General features: G+C 38.6%; 1 protein-coding gene across 5 annotated transcripts in view; it reads right to left on the bottom strand.

The window, feature by feature from the left end:
• The window catches only part of RANBP17 (RAN binding protein 17), a 317,076-nt gene that overhangs the window by 24,417 nt on the left and 273,394 nt on the right, over positions 1-19,265 (bottom strand). For all 5 annotated transcript variants that reach the window (XM_032851794.1, XM_032851791.1, XM_032851792.1 and 2 more), the window contains 3 exons: positions 16,764-16,978; positions 14,440-14,578; positions 3,415-3,581 (listed from right to left, as the gene is read on the bottom strand). In XM_032851794.1, the coding sequence (XP_032707685.1) occupies positions 3,415-3,581; positions 14,440-14,578; positions 16,764-16,978 (521 nt within the window). The remainder of the gene's footprint in view (positions 1-3,414; positions 3,582-14,439; positions 14,579-16,763; positions 16,979-19,265) is intronic.

The raw sequence follows: 19,265 nt of genomic DNA, 5'->3' as shown, positions 1-19,265 counted from the left end.
ATTTTTAAAAACACCGAGGATCTCAAGCCACATAACAGATCGTAATAAGCACATTTCCAGGTGAGAGGTGCTGAAAATGTGCTTCCCAGGCTGTTGCACACCAGTCGAAAGGCCTACAAGGATGTTGGAAAAGCTTTTATGTGGGTGCAAGCTTCGCCTGCTATGGAAGCTTGAGGACATAAACTTTTGTAATTTGGAACTGACACTCCTCATGCAATTATGCTTCCAGCAATATATATATCCAGGTTGGGGGGAAAACAGTTCAAACAAGTAAATAATTGCAGGATCATTGCACCAGTTTAGTTTAAAGAGCTGACAAACCCTCTCTAAACTCCAAGCACAATTAGTCATTAGGGTCTAGTTTTTCAGCACTGTTAAGCAATTTGTAACCCATTCCTTTTAATAGGGTTAGGCATTACTTAACCGACACAGATGCCTTGAAAACTGAAACCTCGAGTTATAAAGCAGCCACCTTGTTCATTACCTTCAGTGATAGGCAAATCATCTATAAAAACAGCATTTAATGGGCAACCAATGAATAATCAATGGCTCACTTTTCATCTGAGTGTGAAAATGAGAATAATCTAATACAAAGTCCCTCTGGTAAGATGCCGAATCTCGGATCTCGAGTTCTGCTGCTCTTCAGGGCTGATTTATAAGGTCTTGGAAAGCTGATGTAAACAGATGATCAATGGGACCCATCCTTGCTCATAATAACCCCCAACTGGCCCACTCCCTCTTTTCCAAGTCCATCCCTTCAGGCTATTAGCTCTGTCCAGCTAATTCTTCCCACTACTCCTGCCTGCTGCTTTTACTCCGGCCATCCGTTCAGTCCAGCCGACTCAGAAGTAATTTTATACGCAGCAGAGAGCGGGTAGAATTGATTTTTCACTCAGCGCTCAGTTCCCATCTGAATAATTATCAATTTTACTGCCTCATAAAGGGAAGAGTCAAAATTTCAAATCAATTCAAAAGAGCTTTTGAGACGACAGAAACTGTGCATAAGAATAGAGGTCAAAGTTGTCAGTGACCTAAGGAGATGATGTCAGATATTGCTATACCCGATGGTTGACATCAGAGGCACTCAAGATGATATAACCGAGTGCTAATGCAAATCATATTTATGCTGACTACCAGAGACCAGTCATTAATATTTAAAATGCTATCTGAAAGCCTACATTCCAAATAAATAGAATGTATTCCACTGTTAATAAAGATATATCACTACTTAGTCATATGCTATAAAGCAAAGGATTACCAGGTATTATTAACACACAGAAATTACTTAAACCAACAAATGCATGGTGATTTCGAGTAAAGACAAAACTTGATTGTCTCCTGTACAACCACATCACTTGCTCTGCACAGTCTGATGGTATTTGTCTAGGATCACAGCCTATTGATTCTGGTAGAATCTTCTACCGACTTAAAAAAGTTTCTGCCCAAGTTTATGGGATGAAATTGTGATCAGGCTGAGCACTGGCAGGAGGGATTTGGAGGTGGACTTGTCAGTTGCCATGGTGGGGTGGGGGCTGGGTCTGATTCCTGGCCAATCCATGGGTATTTATTTTCTCCCCTGGCTATATGCTCTAAATCTGTGGTGTTCAACCTCGTCCTCGCAGAACACCGGAAGGCTATGCCACACTCCCAGCAGTACCAGAGGCTACTGCCGTTGGGGAGGTGGCTGAGGAGGAAGGAGCGGAGCACTCAGATCTCCACAGAATGTTCAGTGTGAAATGATCTTATCCATACCAACCAGGCCCTTTGAGAATCAACAATGTAAGTGGAAAGGACCTGGGCTTCTGGTTTACATTCCACTCCCCAGTTGCTCTCTCTGTGACTCAATGTATTCACCGGTAAAATGGGGATGATGATTTCCACATTTCAGGGTTGTTGTGGGGGGGTGCAAATGAGAAGAGTTCTCTGAAAGTCCTCTCCTCGTGTATCAATCTCTATTACCACTATATTAATCAAATTATCATGTAAGTGGTTAGTTATCTAATAACTAACGATTATCTCTGTCCCACCTGATAGCGGCATTTTTTTAAAAAGATTTTATTTACTTATTTAATAAAGAGATCACAAGTAGGCAGAGCAGCAGGCAGAGCGGGGGGAAGCAGGCACCCCGCCAAGCAGAGAGCCTGATGTGGGGCTTGATCCCAGGACCCTGAGATCATGACCTGAGCTGAAGGCTTAACCCACTGAACCACCCAGGTGCCCCTGATAGCAGCATTTTAAGGAGAGAAATTATGTCTTAGGAATCTCAGTGGCTCCTGCACCCTGTGCATGGGAAGTCCTCAATCCACGTGCTACCTTTCTCTTTTCACTGATGCGTCCTAACCCCTCCAGGGTCATACCAAACACTTACAGGCTGCAGCACCTTGTCTAGTTACACAGAATCTTAATTACACACCTCCTTGCCAGGAAAACAACAGGCTAACTAAGACATCGGCCAAAAGAAGTTCATATAGTTTCATTTGAATATTTGTAAAAAATGATAGCCAGGAAGAAAGACTAGCCCATGGCTAGCTCATTCTATGTTTATCATTTCTTTGCTCAGAGTGACAGTCTCTGCCTGGTGGCAGGCGTCTTGTTTGTTGGTTAATAACCTTGTTAAAGTGTTTACATTTGCAAACCACCAACTATTATGAAGATAATTTGGCAAGATAAAATGACTGGAAGCAGTATAAAGTTTCCAAAGTTAGTGGAACTGGAAACTATCATAGTGATGGTATCTCTGCAGAAAAATGGCATATTCTCTCTGAAATATTTCTGGCATGTGTTATTTTTATGCATACTGTTACTATGATTTGCAGAAGTGAGTTTTTAAAAAACAGTATTAAACTTGAACCTAACTCATATTAGGTAGTGAGAAAACACATTTGAAAATAAAGAAGTTGTGGCTTTATTATTTATTACTTAAATGCCCAGGGGAATGTGACCTATCTGAACCCCGATTTATCTTAAATGGGAAGAGTATCAATTGTGGTACGATAAACAGCAAGTTCCCAGCAAGCTGTCTAGCACCGAACAGGAGCTCAGCAAATGGCAGTTTCCTGATGTAGCAGAGTACCCACAAGGCAAACTTCAGAAGCCGTTATTAGAGGCTCCAGGAAAGAAACCAGAGCGTGACCATCTCTAGTTCTGGCTTTGCCTTTTGTTTTTCTCAGGCCTCTGGAAGAGCTAACCTTTCTTTGAATTCTAGCTTCACTGGAGTAAGATGAACAACTGAGAGATTTCCTGAGGGTGAGCAAGTCCTGGGGCTAGTGCGCAACCCTATCTTCTGGGAAAATCCGCCTACAGAATAACTGGTAAAGAGTCTTAACCAGACCATTTGCTCTAAGAGATACTCAGGCCCTAGGCTGGCTTTTGGGAAACTCTGTTTCTTAAGCCAGGTGACCGACCACCAGTTACCTGCTGCAGGACATCTGGATTTTGCTGCATAAAATGTAATAGTCTCTGACCGGCCTGGGTGGCCTCTCTGCATCGAAGTGGCTTCTTGCCCTCTTTTGCTATGTGCTTGAAGAGGTAGGTGACGATGTAGTCTAAACTGGTACAGCAGCTGGAGGAGACAACTGTATCTGTACGAACAATAAATGAGAATTCCTTCGCATTACTGAAGCGTTTTTTCATCTGATTAATTATAATGCCTCCAATTAAAAAAATCACTTCCTGGTTTCAAAGAACTTTTATCAAACTATAAATTCCTTGACGGCAGGGATTTTGCCTTGCTTATCTCTTTAAACCCAGTGTCTACTACAGGACCTGATGTAAATATGTGTTAGTAAGTAAATGATTCCTGGATTGAATTGGACAGAATTTTCCATTTGTGACCTTAATGACCCTCTGTTCAACTCAACTGACTTTATTAAATATCTATTTGGTGCAAAGTGCTCTGCTTCAGACGAAACAGGGCACAGACTTGGGGCAAAGGGCTCTGTTTCAGAGGCAACCCTGACCCTCATGAGGTAGTACGTAAGTCACTGGGGCACGATGCTGGGTATGAATGAATGACACATTGCTGTGAGGATTTTGAGGAAGACATCACATTTGGATGGGGGAATCAAAGAGACTTTTTGAAGGAGACAGAACCTGAGATGGGCCTGGGAAAGTTGTTTTAGTTAGATATAAGCAAGGGCATTTTTCAGGTAGAGAGATGAGCACAATATACACAGGGTGGCAGGAAGGCAGGAATTTTGGGAGTCAGACAGCTCTGGTTTCAAATCTCATCTTTTCCAATTACTTGTTATGTTGTTACTTTGAAAGAGCCGCTTAACTTTTTTCATCATTTGTCAAATATCTCATAGACCTGAATGAGAAGAAAACAACTAGAAATTCTAATCATAGACACAGCTGATATTTAATGAGAGCTTGTTGCGTTAGTTGCATGAATTATTATTTTGTATCTTCACAGTAATAGTTAAGCTATTATCCTCACTGTAATAGTTACTGTTATTATTATTTCCATTCACAGGCAAGAATAGTGAGGGATTAAATGACATGTCCAGTGCCCCAGGGCTAGATGATTGTGGAGCCACTGTATGAGAATAAACAAGGATTCTAGATTTCTGTTCTTAACCACTAAAATCAAGCAGGTATTAAACAAAATTAGGTATTAAGCAAAAATAAACACAAGCATCAAACACCTTCTTAAAACACAGGGGCTCAGAAGATGATGTTACTACCGGTTTGCCCTCATGATGGAAAGAGGAAAGTGTATTTCGGAGTAGGACTTATGGTTTGAGTGAAGGAATGTATATGGAGTCATAAGAGAAAGGTGACAAAGTAGGTTGGGGTCTTCCTTGAGGGCATCCAATAGTGGGCTGAGACATCACATTTAATTTGAAAGACAAAAGAGGTGTTTTGAAGGCTTCTTTAAAGCAAGTGAGTGACATGATACAGCAACCATTTATTAACTATCTACTTTGTACATTAAATTATTCACTTACTTCTAACAACCACTTTGTATATAGTGTTATTATTTGCACTTTTCATTTATTTATTTTTAAAGATTTTATTTATTTATTTGACACACAGAGAGAGAGATCACAAGTAGGCAGAGTGGCAGGCAGAGAGAGAGAGAGAGAGAGAGAGAGGAAGAAGCAGGCTCCCCGCTGAGCAGAGAGCCCAATGCGGGGCTAGATCCCAGGACCCTGAGATCATGACCGAAGCCGAAGGCAGAGGCTTAACCCACTGAGCCATCCAGGCACCCTATTTGCATTTTTCAAATGAGAAAAATAAAGCTAAGAGTTAAGCAGCTTATCCAAAGTTCATGATTTTGATTCATAACATGCTACTACCCAGATTTTTTGGCTAAAGGTAAAATGGACACAATTCCAAGGAGTTTATGTTTAGTAACAGAAGTGACAAGAGAAACAATGGAAAACCCTCAAAAATGGTGAAAACGGTAGATGCAGTAGATGAGGAAAGTGGACTGGGAGGGTAGGGTTGGGAACCAGTGGATTATACGCTCCCTAAAGTAGTCATTTATCTCTTATTCTTACTAACCTTTGAGCTTCTGAGACACGTGTGCCTTTCCTAGATCAGAGGTGTCTTCTTAGCTGAATTAAAGAATGGATAGGCAAAGCTAATCTGAGGAAGGTTTTTACAGGTCTTGAGTTGCGTTCAGTAATAATATCTGGAACTGATATAACACCGTAGCTTAGAAACTTTCAAATACATTGTTTTGGAGAGAAATGGCATAATTCATAGAAAGAGGTAGGTTGGGGGAAAGTTTTGAAATACAGATGGATGAATGCATTTAAACTTGAGGATGACGGCAGCTGATGCAGGACCAGGAGGGTTGTCTGAAGGTCTACAAGATGACCACAGACAATAGTTTGGGGAACTTTGGAGCTCTGGAAGCTACATATGTAAGTAAACTCTACTGCTATATTTTCCTTTGAAGAAAGGAGCTCTTGTTCTCCTAAAACTATGGTGTTTGTTTGATTGATTGATTATCTCCACCCCCCAACCCCAACTGGGTTGCTCTGCAGGCAAGGGGGCTTAGTTTTTATAGTTCCAGAAGGTAAGAGAATGCAGTGAAAAACATCTAGGCCCAAGAGTCAGGCACAGACTTGTTGAGCTTCATTGCTTTTCTCTTTTCCTTCACTTTTCTACCTCTGAAGTCCCAATCACGAAAGTAAATGGATTCAGTAACTTGAGATCTACAAAAGGAAGTGAGCAGGAAATAGGTACCCTTTCCCTCAAAAGTGAAGCGCAATACGCTATCAATCACACAAAAATTATAAAGACTTCACATAGATTTGGTGACCACATGCCATGCAGGTTGCATTAAAAGGTTCCAATCTACTGAGTCAGCTATGAAAAAGCCAGGTAAACACTTTAGACATGAAGGTTGGAGCATATATCCTTGCAATAAAAGCAAGAAGAAGAGCTTCCATTATGGCTGATTTATGGTTGGGGACTTTGAAACAGATAAATGTTATGTTAGGGTAGATTGAAAGGTGTGGAATCATAAGGATCAAGGGCCATTTGATCAAAAACAGAATGAATAGTGCTGAGGACTGTGTATTATTATTGGTTTTCTTTATTCGCAGCTCAAGCTATTATTTGAGATTCAAATAATGAAACTCTCCTGACATAAAAGGATGGGCAGAAGTCATGAATTTTCATATTTTGTCCTAGTTCTTGGTATTCAGAGTCTTTTAAGAAGGATTCATCTGTGCTGAATTGTAGATACAATTTTTTTTAGCCTTTGCTAGGCACTTTGTCCTCTCCAGCAACTTGCTGTTTGGCACTAAAAACAATCAAATGCTCCTTTTCTCCTGCAACCAGTCTCCACAGGAAGCACATGCATCATTAATAGCCCTCTGCCTCACTAAGACCCATCACGGAAAACTGTTCTGAAAAGTTAACTGTATAGGAAAGAGTTGCTTAACTGAGTCAGGAGAATGATAATGGGGCTGAGCTGAAATTTGGCTTTGGCTCAAAATTTCCCACCTCCCACCATGGAGGTCTTGGAAAAATACAGTGTGAAAGGCAATTTCAGGAACGAATGGTCTGTATGGGTGGTGCAGTAGTTCTGGAAATAGGTGGGTCTAGGTTTGAATCTCTGTGTTCTAGATGTTTTGACTTTATGGAGCTTCAATATGCGCCTCTGTAAAATGCACTTAATACCACCTACTTCGCAAGACCTTGTAAAAATCAATTAAGGTCAAGTGTGTAAAGACTACCTTAGGGCCCAGTACACAGTACTGTCCCCCTTTTCACTTCCCATGTGTTTTCCTGGCTATTTCAATCCCTGAAACACCAAGTGCATCACTTTGGCTAATTCATAGCTTTCTTCTATCTTTAGCATGTTTTTGGTGGGAGAAACTAATGTACAAGGTCTCTAAGTTTCTAAAGGTTTCCAGAATGTTTTGACCCGATGTTACATCCACATCACTTTCTACAATTCAAGAATGTGTTCAAAATAACAACATACTCTATTAATAATGAACTTTTTATTAGTTGTAGACTTGATGAGGAAAGGTCTGGTGGTTTCCAGTTGGCTCAACTTTTCATCTGCCTTCACCTATTTCTTGTTGTTGACTCCTGTGCCATCCTTAACTTCTTCTTGGAATGCACCCCCATCCCTGTCCCAGCTAAACTGCAGAAGCCTTTTCTGATCACTTCTTCTAGAGAAGCCACATTTAATCATTCTCCAGTCATTATACCATTTGACATCTTTGTTTAGCACTTGTCATGACTTGACTTTTTGTGTGTGCCTGTTCATTTATTTATTGTTTATCTTCTCTAGATTCGAAGCTTCACATAAGTAGGGACCTTATCTGTCTTATTCCCTTTAATATGGTCAAGTACCTAGTATGTGCACAACTGATACTGAATGAATGAATGACTTGAAAGTCATTATAAAAAGCAGCTTTTGTAAGTCCTACACTTGGTCTCTATATGTAAAAGTATGGTGGGGGTTGGTGGTGATGGTGGCTGGGTAATTAAAAAGACAAAATATAATCTCTTTTTTCATTTACCTTTCTCTTTCCCCATATTATAGCCGACCTGAAACTAAAAATGCTGATGGATGATGATTACCAATTTTTTTTAGCATCATGACAAGCATATTAGGTGAGTTACTATTCCACCACTGATTGAAATTTTTTGTGCCTTCCTCTCATTTTTTTCCAGAGGCTAAAGCAGAACTGAGACCTGCTTGTGACCCAAACAATAACTAAAAATGCCTCTTTGCAGGTCTATTATTATTGGAGAAGGAGAAACCCAAGTGGTTACTTTCAATAGTCTCTTTTCTTGAAGACACAGAGCGTGATTCACCTGCCAAACTGTGACCTGTATTAGACAGACAGATCCAGCAGGGTGGTATATGGTAGATATTGGGAATAAAGTGGTACTTCACGACACTGTTCCTGGTCTTTGGAAGTGAGCAATCAAGCAGAAAATCAGGACAAATAGCACTATTACGGTATGTAACCCGTGGTTCTGAGAATGATAAGGGCGAAGTACATATCTTGAAAACAGCTATGACAATATCAGGCACAGAGTACTTGTCCAAAGTCATACACTTGATAAGTGGTAGTAGCACTGGGACTTATTTGGTATTCCCTTCATAATGCCACCCCATCAAGACTCCCTTGAGTGCCTTGTGAAAATGCAGATTCTAGGCCCAAGACCACACTTTGAGAACAACAAAGCCACCTGGAACTAATTCAAAAATTTTAAGTATTACTACAGTGTGAGATAAAAGAATGTCAAGCCAAACTGTAATAAGAAAAGACAAGGCTTCAGTGTCTGTCCATGAAGGATTAACTGTTAACGAGAATTTTTTTGTTCTGCCATAAACAACTAGAAAACAGAAAAAATATGAAACATTTTTCAATTATTGCACAACAAGCAGTATAGGGCTATTAAACCAGAGAGGAGGGAAACAAATGAGGTTACACCTACACAGTCACTGAAGCTTATTGCCCCAAGGAGTTTCCAGGCTACAGGCCTGGAATGGGGAACCCAAACAAAGCCTATTAGTCTCACTGCAATGAAGAGTAACAGTTTGAACTTGGGAAGGGTGAGGCAGCTAGAACTCATGGGATAGAGTTTCAGAGAGTGGGAGACATACAATGAGAGAATTCTGGAGAGCTGTAGAGGAGTCTTTTCTATTCAGTATTTGTATAATAACAGAGATATATAATACATGTGTAGCTAGAGTTCCAGAAGGAATGGAGATAGAGGGAAAAAGGTAGACTGTTATTATCTGAAGGCAAACTGTGATGATATTATTTGAAGGTGTAGATTATAAACCCTAGAGTACCACTAAAAATAAAGAAGTCTGGCTAATAAACTCATAGAGGATATAAAATGGATTCATAAGGAACATTTAATTAATCCAAACCAAAAGAAGGCAGGAAAAAACAAAGTTCAGTCAAATAAAAAGAAAACAAATACCAATATTATAGATTTAAACTCAAATACACTGGTAATTACATTAAATATAAATGGCTGAAACTAATGAGAAGGCAGAGATAGTCAGATTTGATATAAAAGTGTGACCCACCTATATGCTGCATGCTAGGCAAGTATGTTCTATGTCCATGTGAATATGTTAGATTACATGTCAAAGAATAAATAAGATTGCAGATAGATTAAGACCGCTAATTAGTTGAGTGAAAAATAGGGAGATTATCCTGGAGTATCTGGGTAGGCCCAATGTAATCCCGAGGGTCCTTAAAAGTGAAAGAGAAGAAGACTTCAGAATCAGAGGGAGATGTATCTGTGGAAGAATGCTTATAGATGCAATCTTGCTGGGGGCCATGAGGTAAGGAATTTAGGTAGTCTCTACAAACTGGAAAAGGCAAGGAAATGGAATTTCCCCTAGAAAGGAACATAGTTCTTCTGACACCTTCACTTTAGTGCAGTGAGACCCATGTCAGATTTATGACTGAAAGAACTATAAGATGGGGTGCCTGGGTGGTTCAGTTGGTTGGGCATCCCACTCTTGATTTTGGCTCAGGTTATGATCTCAGATCATGCCCTGCCTCAGCTCTGAGCTTACCTCTGCCCCTCCCCCACTCCCCCTCTGTCTCTCAAATAAATAAATAAATAAATAAAATCTTAAAAAAAAAAAAAAAACAAACCCAAATAGCTATAAGATAATAAATTTACATTGGTTTAAGCGAGCAAGATTGTAAAAATTGTTACAGTATCAATAGAAAATATCTGGTATCTACAGGAAACCAACTTTAAATATAAAGACACAGGAAGATACAAAATGAAATGATGGGGCGCCTGGGTGGCTCAGTGGGTTAAGCCTCTGCCTTCAGCTCAGGTCATGATCTCAGGGTCCTAGGATCGAGCCCCATATCAGGCTCTCTGCTCGGTGGGGAGCCTGCTTCCACCCGCCTCTCTGCCTACTTGTGATCCCTCTCTGTGTGTCAAATAAATAAATACAATCTTTAAAAAAAAAAATGAAATGATGGAAAAAGATGAAATAGTAATCAAAAGAAAGCAGGAGAGGCTAGGAATATTAGACAAAGTACTTTTCAGAAAAAAGTATCACCAAAGATAGAGGGTCCTTTCATGATAAAGGGGAAAATTCATCAAGGGACAGAACAATCCTAAATATTTACATACCTAATAACAGAACTTTAAAATGCTTTATATCAAAACTGATAGAACTGAAAGGAGAAATGGAAAAACCTATGATTATAGTTACACTTAAGCACTTCTCTCCTGATGATTCATAGGTTAAGTAGAAAACAAACAAACAACTAATAAGAATGTAGAAAACCTGAATATTAACAATGTCTTAGACCACTATATAACATTCTTCCTGATAACAATGGAATGCACAGTCATTTCAAGTGCCATGGAACATTCACTGTATTCTGAACCATAAAAAAGATACAATAAATATAAACATTATAACAATCATTGAGCATATCCTATGACCACAATGGAATTAAATCAGAATCAATAACAGGATGAGAAACACCTCTGGACATACAGAAATTAAACTGTGCCTCTCAGTAACATCAGCAGGAACAATTAGAAAATATTTTTAAAGTGAACAGAAAAAAACCCCCCAATACATAAAAATTTTGTGAGGAATAGCTTTAGCAGTGCTTAGATGAAAGCATTAAATGTGTCTATTAGCAAAGAGGAAATGTCTAAAATCAGTGATCTAAGTTTCTATCTGAAAAATTAGAAGAGGAAAAGCAAAGGAAAGTGAGGGAAGGAAATAATAAAGGCCATACATGCAGTTAATGAACTAAAAGACAGAAAAATAACAGAAAAATCAATGAAAACTGAAAGCTGGTTCTCTGCAATAACACTGGTAAATCTACAGCCAGAATGATCAAGAAAGAAAAAAAAAGAGACACAAATTGCCAAATTCAGGGATAAAAGAGGGAATGTTACCCTACATCTTACAGAAATCAAATTGTAGAACAATGGGATAATATGAATAATTTTATGTCAATGTCAGATGAATTTCAGATGAACTTTAAAAGAATTTCTCCTTTAAAGACCCAAACTACCAAATGCTACCCCAGATCTAATAAATAACTGGAGTAGCCCAAATCCATTAGAAATGTTTAATTTGTAGTTAAAAACCTACTAAAAAAAATCTAGGCCTAATAGCTTCACTGGGGAGTTCTATCAAACATTTAAGAATTAATAACAATTTTATAAAACTTTTTAAGAAAATAGGAGAGGAGGGAACAATTCCCAAGTCATTTTATGAGGGCATTAGAATGACACCCAAACAAGGCAAAGATATAGAGGAATAGACAAAGAATAAAAGATATGGAAGAAGAACTATAGAAAAACTACAGAACACATCAATATCTGTCATGAACATAGATATAAAAATCTGTATCAAAATTTTAGAAAGCTGGATTCAGTTTATATAAGAAGGATATATGTTTTAACCTAGGGTGGAATGTGAGATTGGTTTAATCAAATATCCATCAATGTGATGATCAACATTATGTGATGTATAAACAGAACTAAAAAGAAAAACCACATGATCTTCTCAGTAGATGCAGAAATAATTTGATAAAATTCAATATTCATCCCTGATAACACCCTCAGAAAACGACAATGGAAGGGAATTTTCTCAACAAGATAAAGAGCATCTATGTAAAAACCTGCAGCTAATGTTACACTGAATGGTAAAAGAATGAATGGTGACATTTCCTTGAGGACAAGATAAAAATGTCTGCTATCATTATGTCTATTCAACATTGTACTACATGTAGGTCCTAGCCAGTGTGATAAGGCAAGAAAAAATAAAAGCCATACAGATTGGAAAGGAAGAGATAAACTGTATTTATTTGCAGATACATCTATGTAGAAAATCTTTTTTTTTTTTAAAGATTTTATTTATTTCACAGACAGAGACCACAAGTAGGCAGAGAGGCAAGCAGAGAGAGAGAGGGAGAAGCAGGCTCCCTGCTGAGCAGAGAGCCTGATGAGGGGCTCGATCCCAAGACCTTGAGATCATGACCTGAGCTGAAGGCAGAGGCTTAACCCACTGAGCCACCCAGGTGCCCCTATGTAGAAAATCTTAAGACATCTACAGAAACCACCAGAATTAATAGGTCAGTTTATCCTGCAGTAAGGCTGCAGGATACAAGGTTATATCCTGCAGTAAGGCTGCAGGATATAAGGTCAACATACAAAAAAATCAATTGCAATTCTACATGGTAGCTGAGAACAAAGGGTATTAAAATTCAGTACCATGTACAATAGCATAAAAAGGTAAAATATTTGTTATAAATATAACAACATATGTACAAGAGTCATACATTCAAAGCTACAAAAATGCTATTGAGAAAAATTAAAGATCTAAATAAATGGACAGATATGCCATTTTCAGGAATTGAACATTTAATATTGCTAATACATCAATTCTCCCAAATTGGGCTAGAGATTCAATGCAATACCCACCAAAATTCCCTTATTCATTTTTTTTCTCTAACATGAGAAACTGACAAACTGACTCTAAAACTTACATAAAAAGACAAAGGACCCAGAATAGTCAAGATAATTTTAAAAGAAGAAAACAAAATTAGAGGGCTATGCTATATGAGTTTAATGTTATATGATCTTAAGACTTACCAAAACATTAGCACAAAAATTAAAAATCAGAACAGTACAGAATGGGCACAAAGTAATTCAACAGAGAAAGGATATTTTTCAACAAAAGATGCTAGAACAATTGAATGACCTTATGTTAAAAAACAGCTTTTATCTCATACATAATACTATATACAAAAAGTTCAACTGAAATGGATCATGGACCTAAGCATAAGAATAAAAAACTATAAAACCTGTGGAAGAAAACATAGGAACAACCTTTCTGGCCTTGGGTTAAGCAAAGATTTCTTAGGCTTGGACCCAAAAGACATGAACTATAAGAGAAAAAAAATAAATTAGACTTCCTAAAAAAATATTAGACTTCCTAAAAAGAAAAAAAAGATACATGAATGGCACACAGCATGAAAAGATGTTCAAATCATTATTCAGTAGTGAAATAAATATTAAAACTACAATGAGATTCTTCACACCCACTAAGATGGCTAAGACTTAAAAAGATTGATAATAGCAAGTGTTAGGGAGGATACAGGGAAACTAGAGCCCTTATACATTGGGGGGAGAGCAAAATGGTACAGTCACTTTGGAAAACAGTGTTGTAGTTTTCTTTCTTTTTTTATAAATAATGTTAAAAATACACTTGGCATACAACTCAGAAATCCCACTCCTAGGTATTTGTCCATAGTATTTGTCCACAGAAAGACTTGTACACGAATGTTCATAGTAGCATTGTACAAAATAACCAAATAATGGAAACAACCCAAAAGCTATCACTTGGTGAATATATAGATAAATTGTGATAATCCGTATAATGGGATAATACTCAGCCATGGAAAGGAGTAAACTGATTCACAAAACTACATGGACAAATCTCAAAGGCATTATGCTGTATCAAAGAAGCCAGACACAAAGGGCTATGCATCCTGTGTTTCGACTTAGACAAAAATCTGGAAAAGGCAAACTATAGTGAAAGAAAGTAGATGGTGGTTCTTTGGGGCTGGGACTGGGGGGAAGGGATTGATCAGAAGGGCACAAGGGAGCTTTTTGTGGCGAAGAAAATGTTCCATATCTTGGTTGTGGTAGTTTATGACTGTACATACATCTGTCAGTAGTCACGGAACTGCTCACTTAAAATCAATGAGTTTTATTGTGTGTAAATTATACCTTAATTAAGCTGATTAAGAAATAAGCGCTACATCAAAATATGAAAAAAGGGCATTCTCTCGCTTGCAAGTAATACTTATAAAATAATGTTTCAGTTTGGGTACACAACCTTTTCCCCTTTTTAGGATGACCATCTCACCAAGTATATACATTAAGAGACCACAATCAAATTTTTCCTCTGGGAAGTATATTCTCTGTGATACTTACCAAGAGTAGTGAGCCCCTCTGAGATCGATGTGAGAACATACAGGAGTACAGGAGGCTCCAAGTTGGTGATGAAGCTCATGTGGTCCTGGGTAAGACATTCCAGGAGTGGATAGTAAGACTGGCTCAGTTTCCGATATTGCTACAACACAGAGACAACTGTCAAGCCACAGGAAGGCAGAAGACATGTTAAGGTCTAATGGAAACTGCCATTTATAATATCGGAAATTGTAAACTTACCTAAACACAAATATATAAAATAAATACACTGAACAAATGACATCAGGATTCACAATTCAGTATTTAAATGGGTTCTAAAAGGAATCTCTTGATCTCTAGAAATCCTAATTTGAAGCTATAGCACAGTAAGTAATCTCAATTTCACCTTACATGGCTAACACTTAAATGCAAATAAAATCTCTGTAGTACGGAATTTAGAAGACTGAATTATTTTTCTGGATGGGGATATTGTAACACTGAACAGTACTTAATAGTGGCTATGCAGCCTTTTTTTTTTTTTTTTTTTTAAGATTTTATTTATTTATTTATTTGACAGAGATCACAAGTAGGCCGAGAGGCAGGCAGAGAGAGAGGAAGGGAAGCAGGCTCCCTGCTGAGCAGAGAGTCTGATGCGGGGCTTGATCCCAGGAAGGCAGAGGCTTTAACCCACTGAGCCACCCAGGCGCTCCCCCCCCCGCCCCCCCCGCCCCCCCTTTTTTTAAATGAAGGTATTTGCTGTTATAATAGGATATGATATCATAGTCTGTTTTACTTACAAATGCCAACCCACCAAACTAAATCATGATTTGGCCAATGGCTTAATATTTGCCATATACTACAGACAAAAGGTAAGTGCATGAGAAAGATACCTGGAAAACTTTAAATGGAACTCAAACCAATATCAAGGAAGCATAACACTCATAAGAGAAATAAGCCAGAGCAGTATTTATTAAAGTGGGATTAAGACCACTTCCATAAGATTACATGGGATGCTTATTAAAAATGCAGTTTCCTGATCCCCACTGCTGGCTCACTCAGGAAATGCTCTGGAATGAGGTCTTAAGACATGCATTTTAAAAATGCACGCTAAGGGAGTCCTATGCACCCTTAATTTTGAGAATTATTAGTTAGAGATTTGCTTGCCTGTTAGAATAAAAAGATTAGAGCAATTCCTGGAGCTACGGTCAGTTTTTCTGGATATTGAAGAGTCCCGTCGATGAGAACCCACATCTGATCTCAATCAAGTTTCTACTTTGTAATTTCTGTCGTATGGGTGCCTTCATTGAGCATCCCATTCAACTACTGAGGCTAAACCACTCTGGCTTGAGATGGGGTCCTATTAAGACTAGCTTAGAACAGTGGAAGAGGGTGCTGCTAGTCCATTCATCCATTCCTGTCAAGGAGCATTTCTTACATGGGCTGACTTAACAAATGCCCCCTCGGTCTTACTTATAACCTTGGTAGGGAGCAGGTGGAAAAGCCTGAACTAAGCCTGAGCACGAATGTGGCTGTTACGGAAGTAATTAGTGCAACCACACTGGGCATATATTAGCTTTTGTGTAACCAGGCAGGGATGTTTAAAAAAAAGTCTGATAATGACACAGCTCAGTGGAGGAGCCTGGAAATTTAAATTTCCAACAAGCACCCCAGGTGATTCTGATGGGCCTCAAAGTTTGAAAACCACTGACATAAATCATAGAAACTAGATGGTAGAGTTGAAAAGGGACCTAGAGATCACTTTGTTTAATTTACTAATTTTAAAGGTGAGGAAATTAAAGCCTGGAGAAATAGAGAAGGTGATTTATTCAAGGTAAATGACTAGTGAGTGGCAGAGTAGAGACTATGCGCCTGTATGCTCAACTCTGAGTTCAGCACTCTTTCTGCCACACCAGAATTTTCACAGAAAGGAAGGCCAAAGAGTAGGGGAAGCAGATGGAGGAGGAGGAGGAAGGAAGAAGGAAGGAAAAGATTCTGTAGCCAATCCTCCATTTCTTCTCCAGGAAACAGACCTTTAAAATATTAGCATGGTTGTAAGCAATTCATTGAAACTGCTAATTACATTTTTCTCTGGCTGTTGAACCTGGAGCACTCTGGATGACCGATCTGTCAGACGTGGTAGCTGCAGTTCCCGAAAACTGTACATTTAATTATGTACATAGAACCACTATAGTTGTTCAAATTCTGTACGTTAAATCAAGAGGCTGTCCTAAAACATAAAATGTTCTGGTGTTATTCTAACTCCCTTGGCCTCATTACAACCACTCCAAGCCCGTGGTGGTGTTACTTCACATTTCACACAAAGACTCCCATGACACACGACTGCTTACCAGCAAGTCGCTGTGGGACACTGACAGCAGCATTTTGACAAAGGCCTGGAGTACACTGTCAAAATGGTTGTCCCCATACAACTTGAAGACGCCAAAGCTGACATAATTTCCACACAAGGCAGATTTGAGAGCTGAATAGCAGATGGAGATGCCCTTGAGTTTCATTGGATAAATCTGATCTTTTGAGAGGCTCCCAAGGGACAGGATCTGGTTACCTGTTTTAGGGTAAAAGCAGAAAGAGAAAGTGATATAAGGAGATGTAATTCAAAGCAGTTATAAGGCACATTATTTAACATTTTCATTTTACTGCTAAGGTTCACTTCCTCCTATCATTGTTCCAAGAATTACACCATCCACAGAGTGAAAAATATCAATATATAAGGCAGTTTACCTGAGAAGTACAAATGTCCTAAGGAAAACCAATCAAGGGTATTGGAAAAGTTTTATATTTTTATCCGATGGTGATTATTATGTGATTATTATATGAATACATAGATTATTATATGAATACATAGATATAATAGGTCATTATTATGATTATTTTAAGAATACATAAAAATTGATTGAGTTCATTCATTAAGATTAGCTCACTTTATATACTTTCATATGTTATCTCTTCTTCAATAAGATGTTAAGAAATAGGAGTAAATAACCAACTAAGTCAAGAGAAAAAGGTGCCTAGACTGAGCTATAAGTTACTCTAAACCTTGGGATGAATTTTCAACAATTTTACATGAATCTGATCTTGAGTTATTTCACTTTTAGGAGCCTCACAGTTTCGGTATGTGAATTAGATGAAATAAGACACATAAGTTCTTGGCACAGTGCCTAACAAATGTTACTTCCTTTTTTCCTTACATCATTTTTTGGAAGCTCTCAAGAGATGATTGTTTAAAAACTGTACGTAAATTCTATGTTGACCATCAGAAGACAAAGAAATGCTTATATAATCACCTTAAGATTTTTTTTTATAGCAGTTAGTATTTATAACCAACAATTTCTGTTTCTGAAATGTGTGCTAGGTAAGGCATGTTTCTAGGCAATATCCAAGAACGTCGCCCAAAAAACTATAAAGTCATACATGTTTCTTACCTCTGTTTTTTCCTATTTATGGGAGTACTGCTTCTAAAATTGAAACTAAATTCAACTTAGAATATTTAGAGGTATATTGTTGTGGTTTGGTACCGTATCAATCTGGCTACATAAGAATTATGTTTCCCAGAACCCATTTCCTTGTAAGGTTGTGGACTAGAATTGGGCAAAAGAGAAATCATGTGAGATTTGAAAGGTCCCAGTGACATAGCAGCCATGTTTTCTGAAGGTCACTGTAACAGTGAGAAAAAATGGTAGAAATACCACTGGGTTTCACTTTGTCCTTGTTCTTTTGTCCTCTGTAACTAGAACTACAGCCTTGCTGATGAATGATTCCAAGACCACCACCAACTACTTCGCAGCAAACTTCCAGAATGGCAGCTGTGCAGAGGCAACAGTCTTCCACTGACAGCTATGCTGCACCAGTTCCCTCTCACCCCACATCCTTTCATAGTCCCACACTAGCAGCTTCTAGTGTGGGACTTCCCTGTGAGCTCCAACTTGTCTATCCATGCCATTGTTTCTGGAGGGCTGGTGAGTGATTTTTCTCCTGAACTTTCAATTCTCCCTTTTAACCTATTTTCCCATCTTCCCCCAAAATCTAATTCATGAAATAAATTCCCTATTCTGTAAATGTCACAGTGCTTGTTTCTCCCTGTTTGGGCCCTGACTGATGTGTGTATTACAGAAACCACATGTGTACTAACTGGTTAAGAAGGACCAATATTAGGGACGCCTGGGTGGCTCAGTTGGTTAAGCCACTGCCTTCGGATCAGGTCATGATCCCGGAGTCCTGGGATCTAGTCCCATATCGGGCTTCCCCTGCTTTGTGGGAAACCTGCTTCGCCCTCTCCTTCTGACTCTCCCCCTGCTTTTGCTCTCTCTGTCAAATAAATGAATAAAATCTTAAAAAAAAAAAAAAAGAAGGACCAATAATTCTGGTGGAACATGAAACACAGATCTGGCTCATGGCAAAAGTTTCCTCCCCTTGATATGCCTTGCTGAAACATCTCCATGGGCAGGTTTTCTTCTGTACATCCCTATGAGCCCACAAGGCTTTGCTTATAACTTACACATGTAAATGACAAGACCTGACCAACACCTTTAGACTAGAAGGCTCAGACAGATCTTGGGATTTACTCCATACAAATTCTGTACCCTCTCTCATGACTTCAACCTAACTTACCTTAGAGATCTATAGTAAGTTCTGTAAAGATTCAACTCGATATGACCGCATTTACTTAACAGCTACTACGTGTGAGGTGCTAGGGTAAATACATCAATGAAATAAAATCTGTACTCTGAGGAAGTTCAGTCTGGTGAGGGAAAAAGATATATAAATCAAGAATCCCATACAATGTGACAAACACAGAGAGCTGTGCTAAAATGTTAGGGGAACAGAAGAAGAGA

Source organism: Lontra canadensis, unplaced genomic scaffold (assembly GCF_010015895.1).
Source record: "Lontra canadensis isolate GAN:19392208 unplaced genomic scaffold, GSC_riverotter_1.0 scaffold5, whole genome shotgun sequence".
Classification (NCBI taxonomy): domain Eukaryota; kingdom Metazoa; phylum Chordata; class Mammalia; order Carnivora; family Mustelidae; genus Lontra; species Lontra canadensis.
This window is presented reverse-complemented; position numbering and strand designations above follow the sequence as displayed.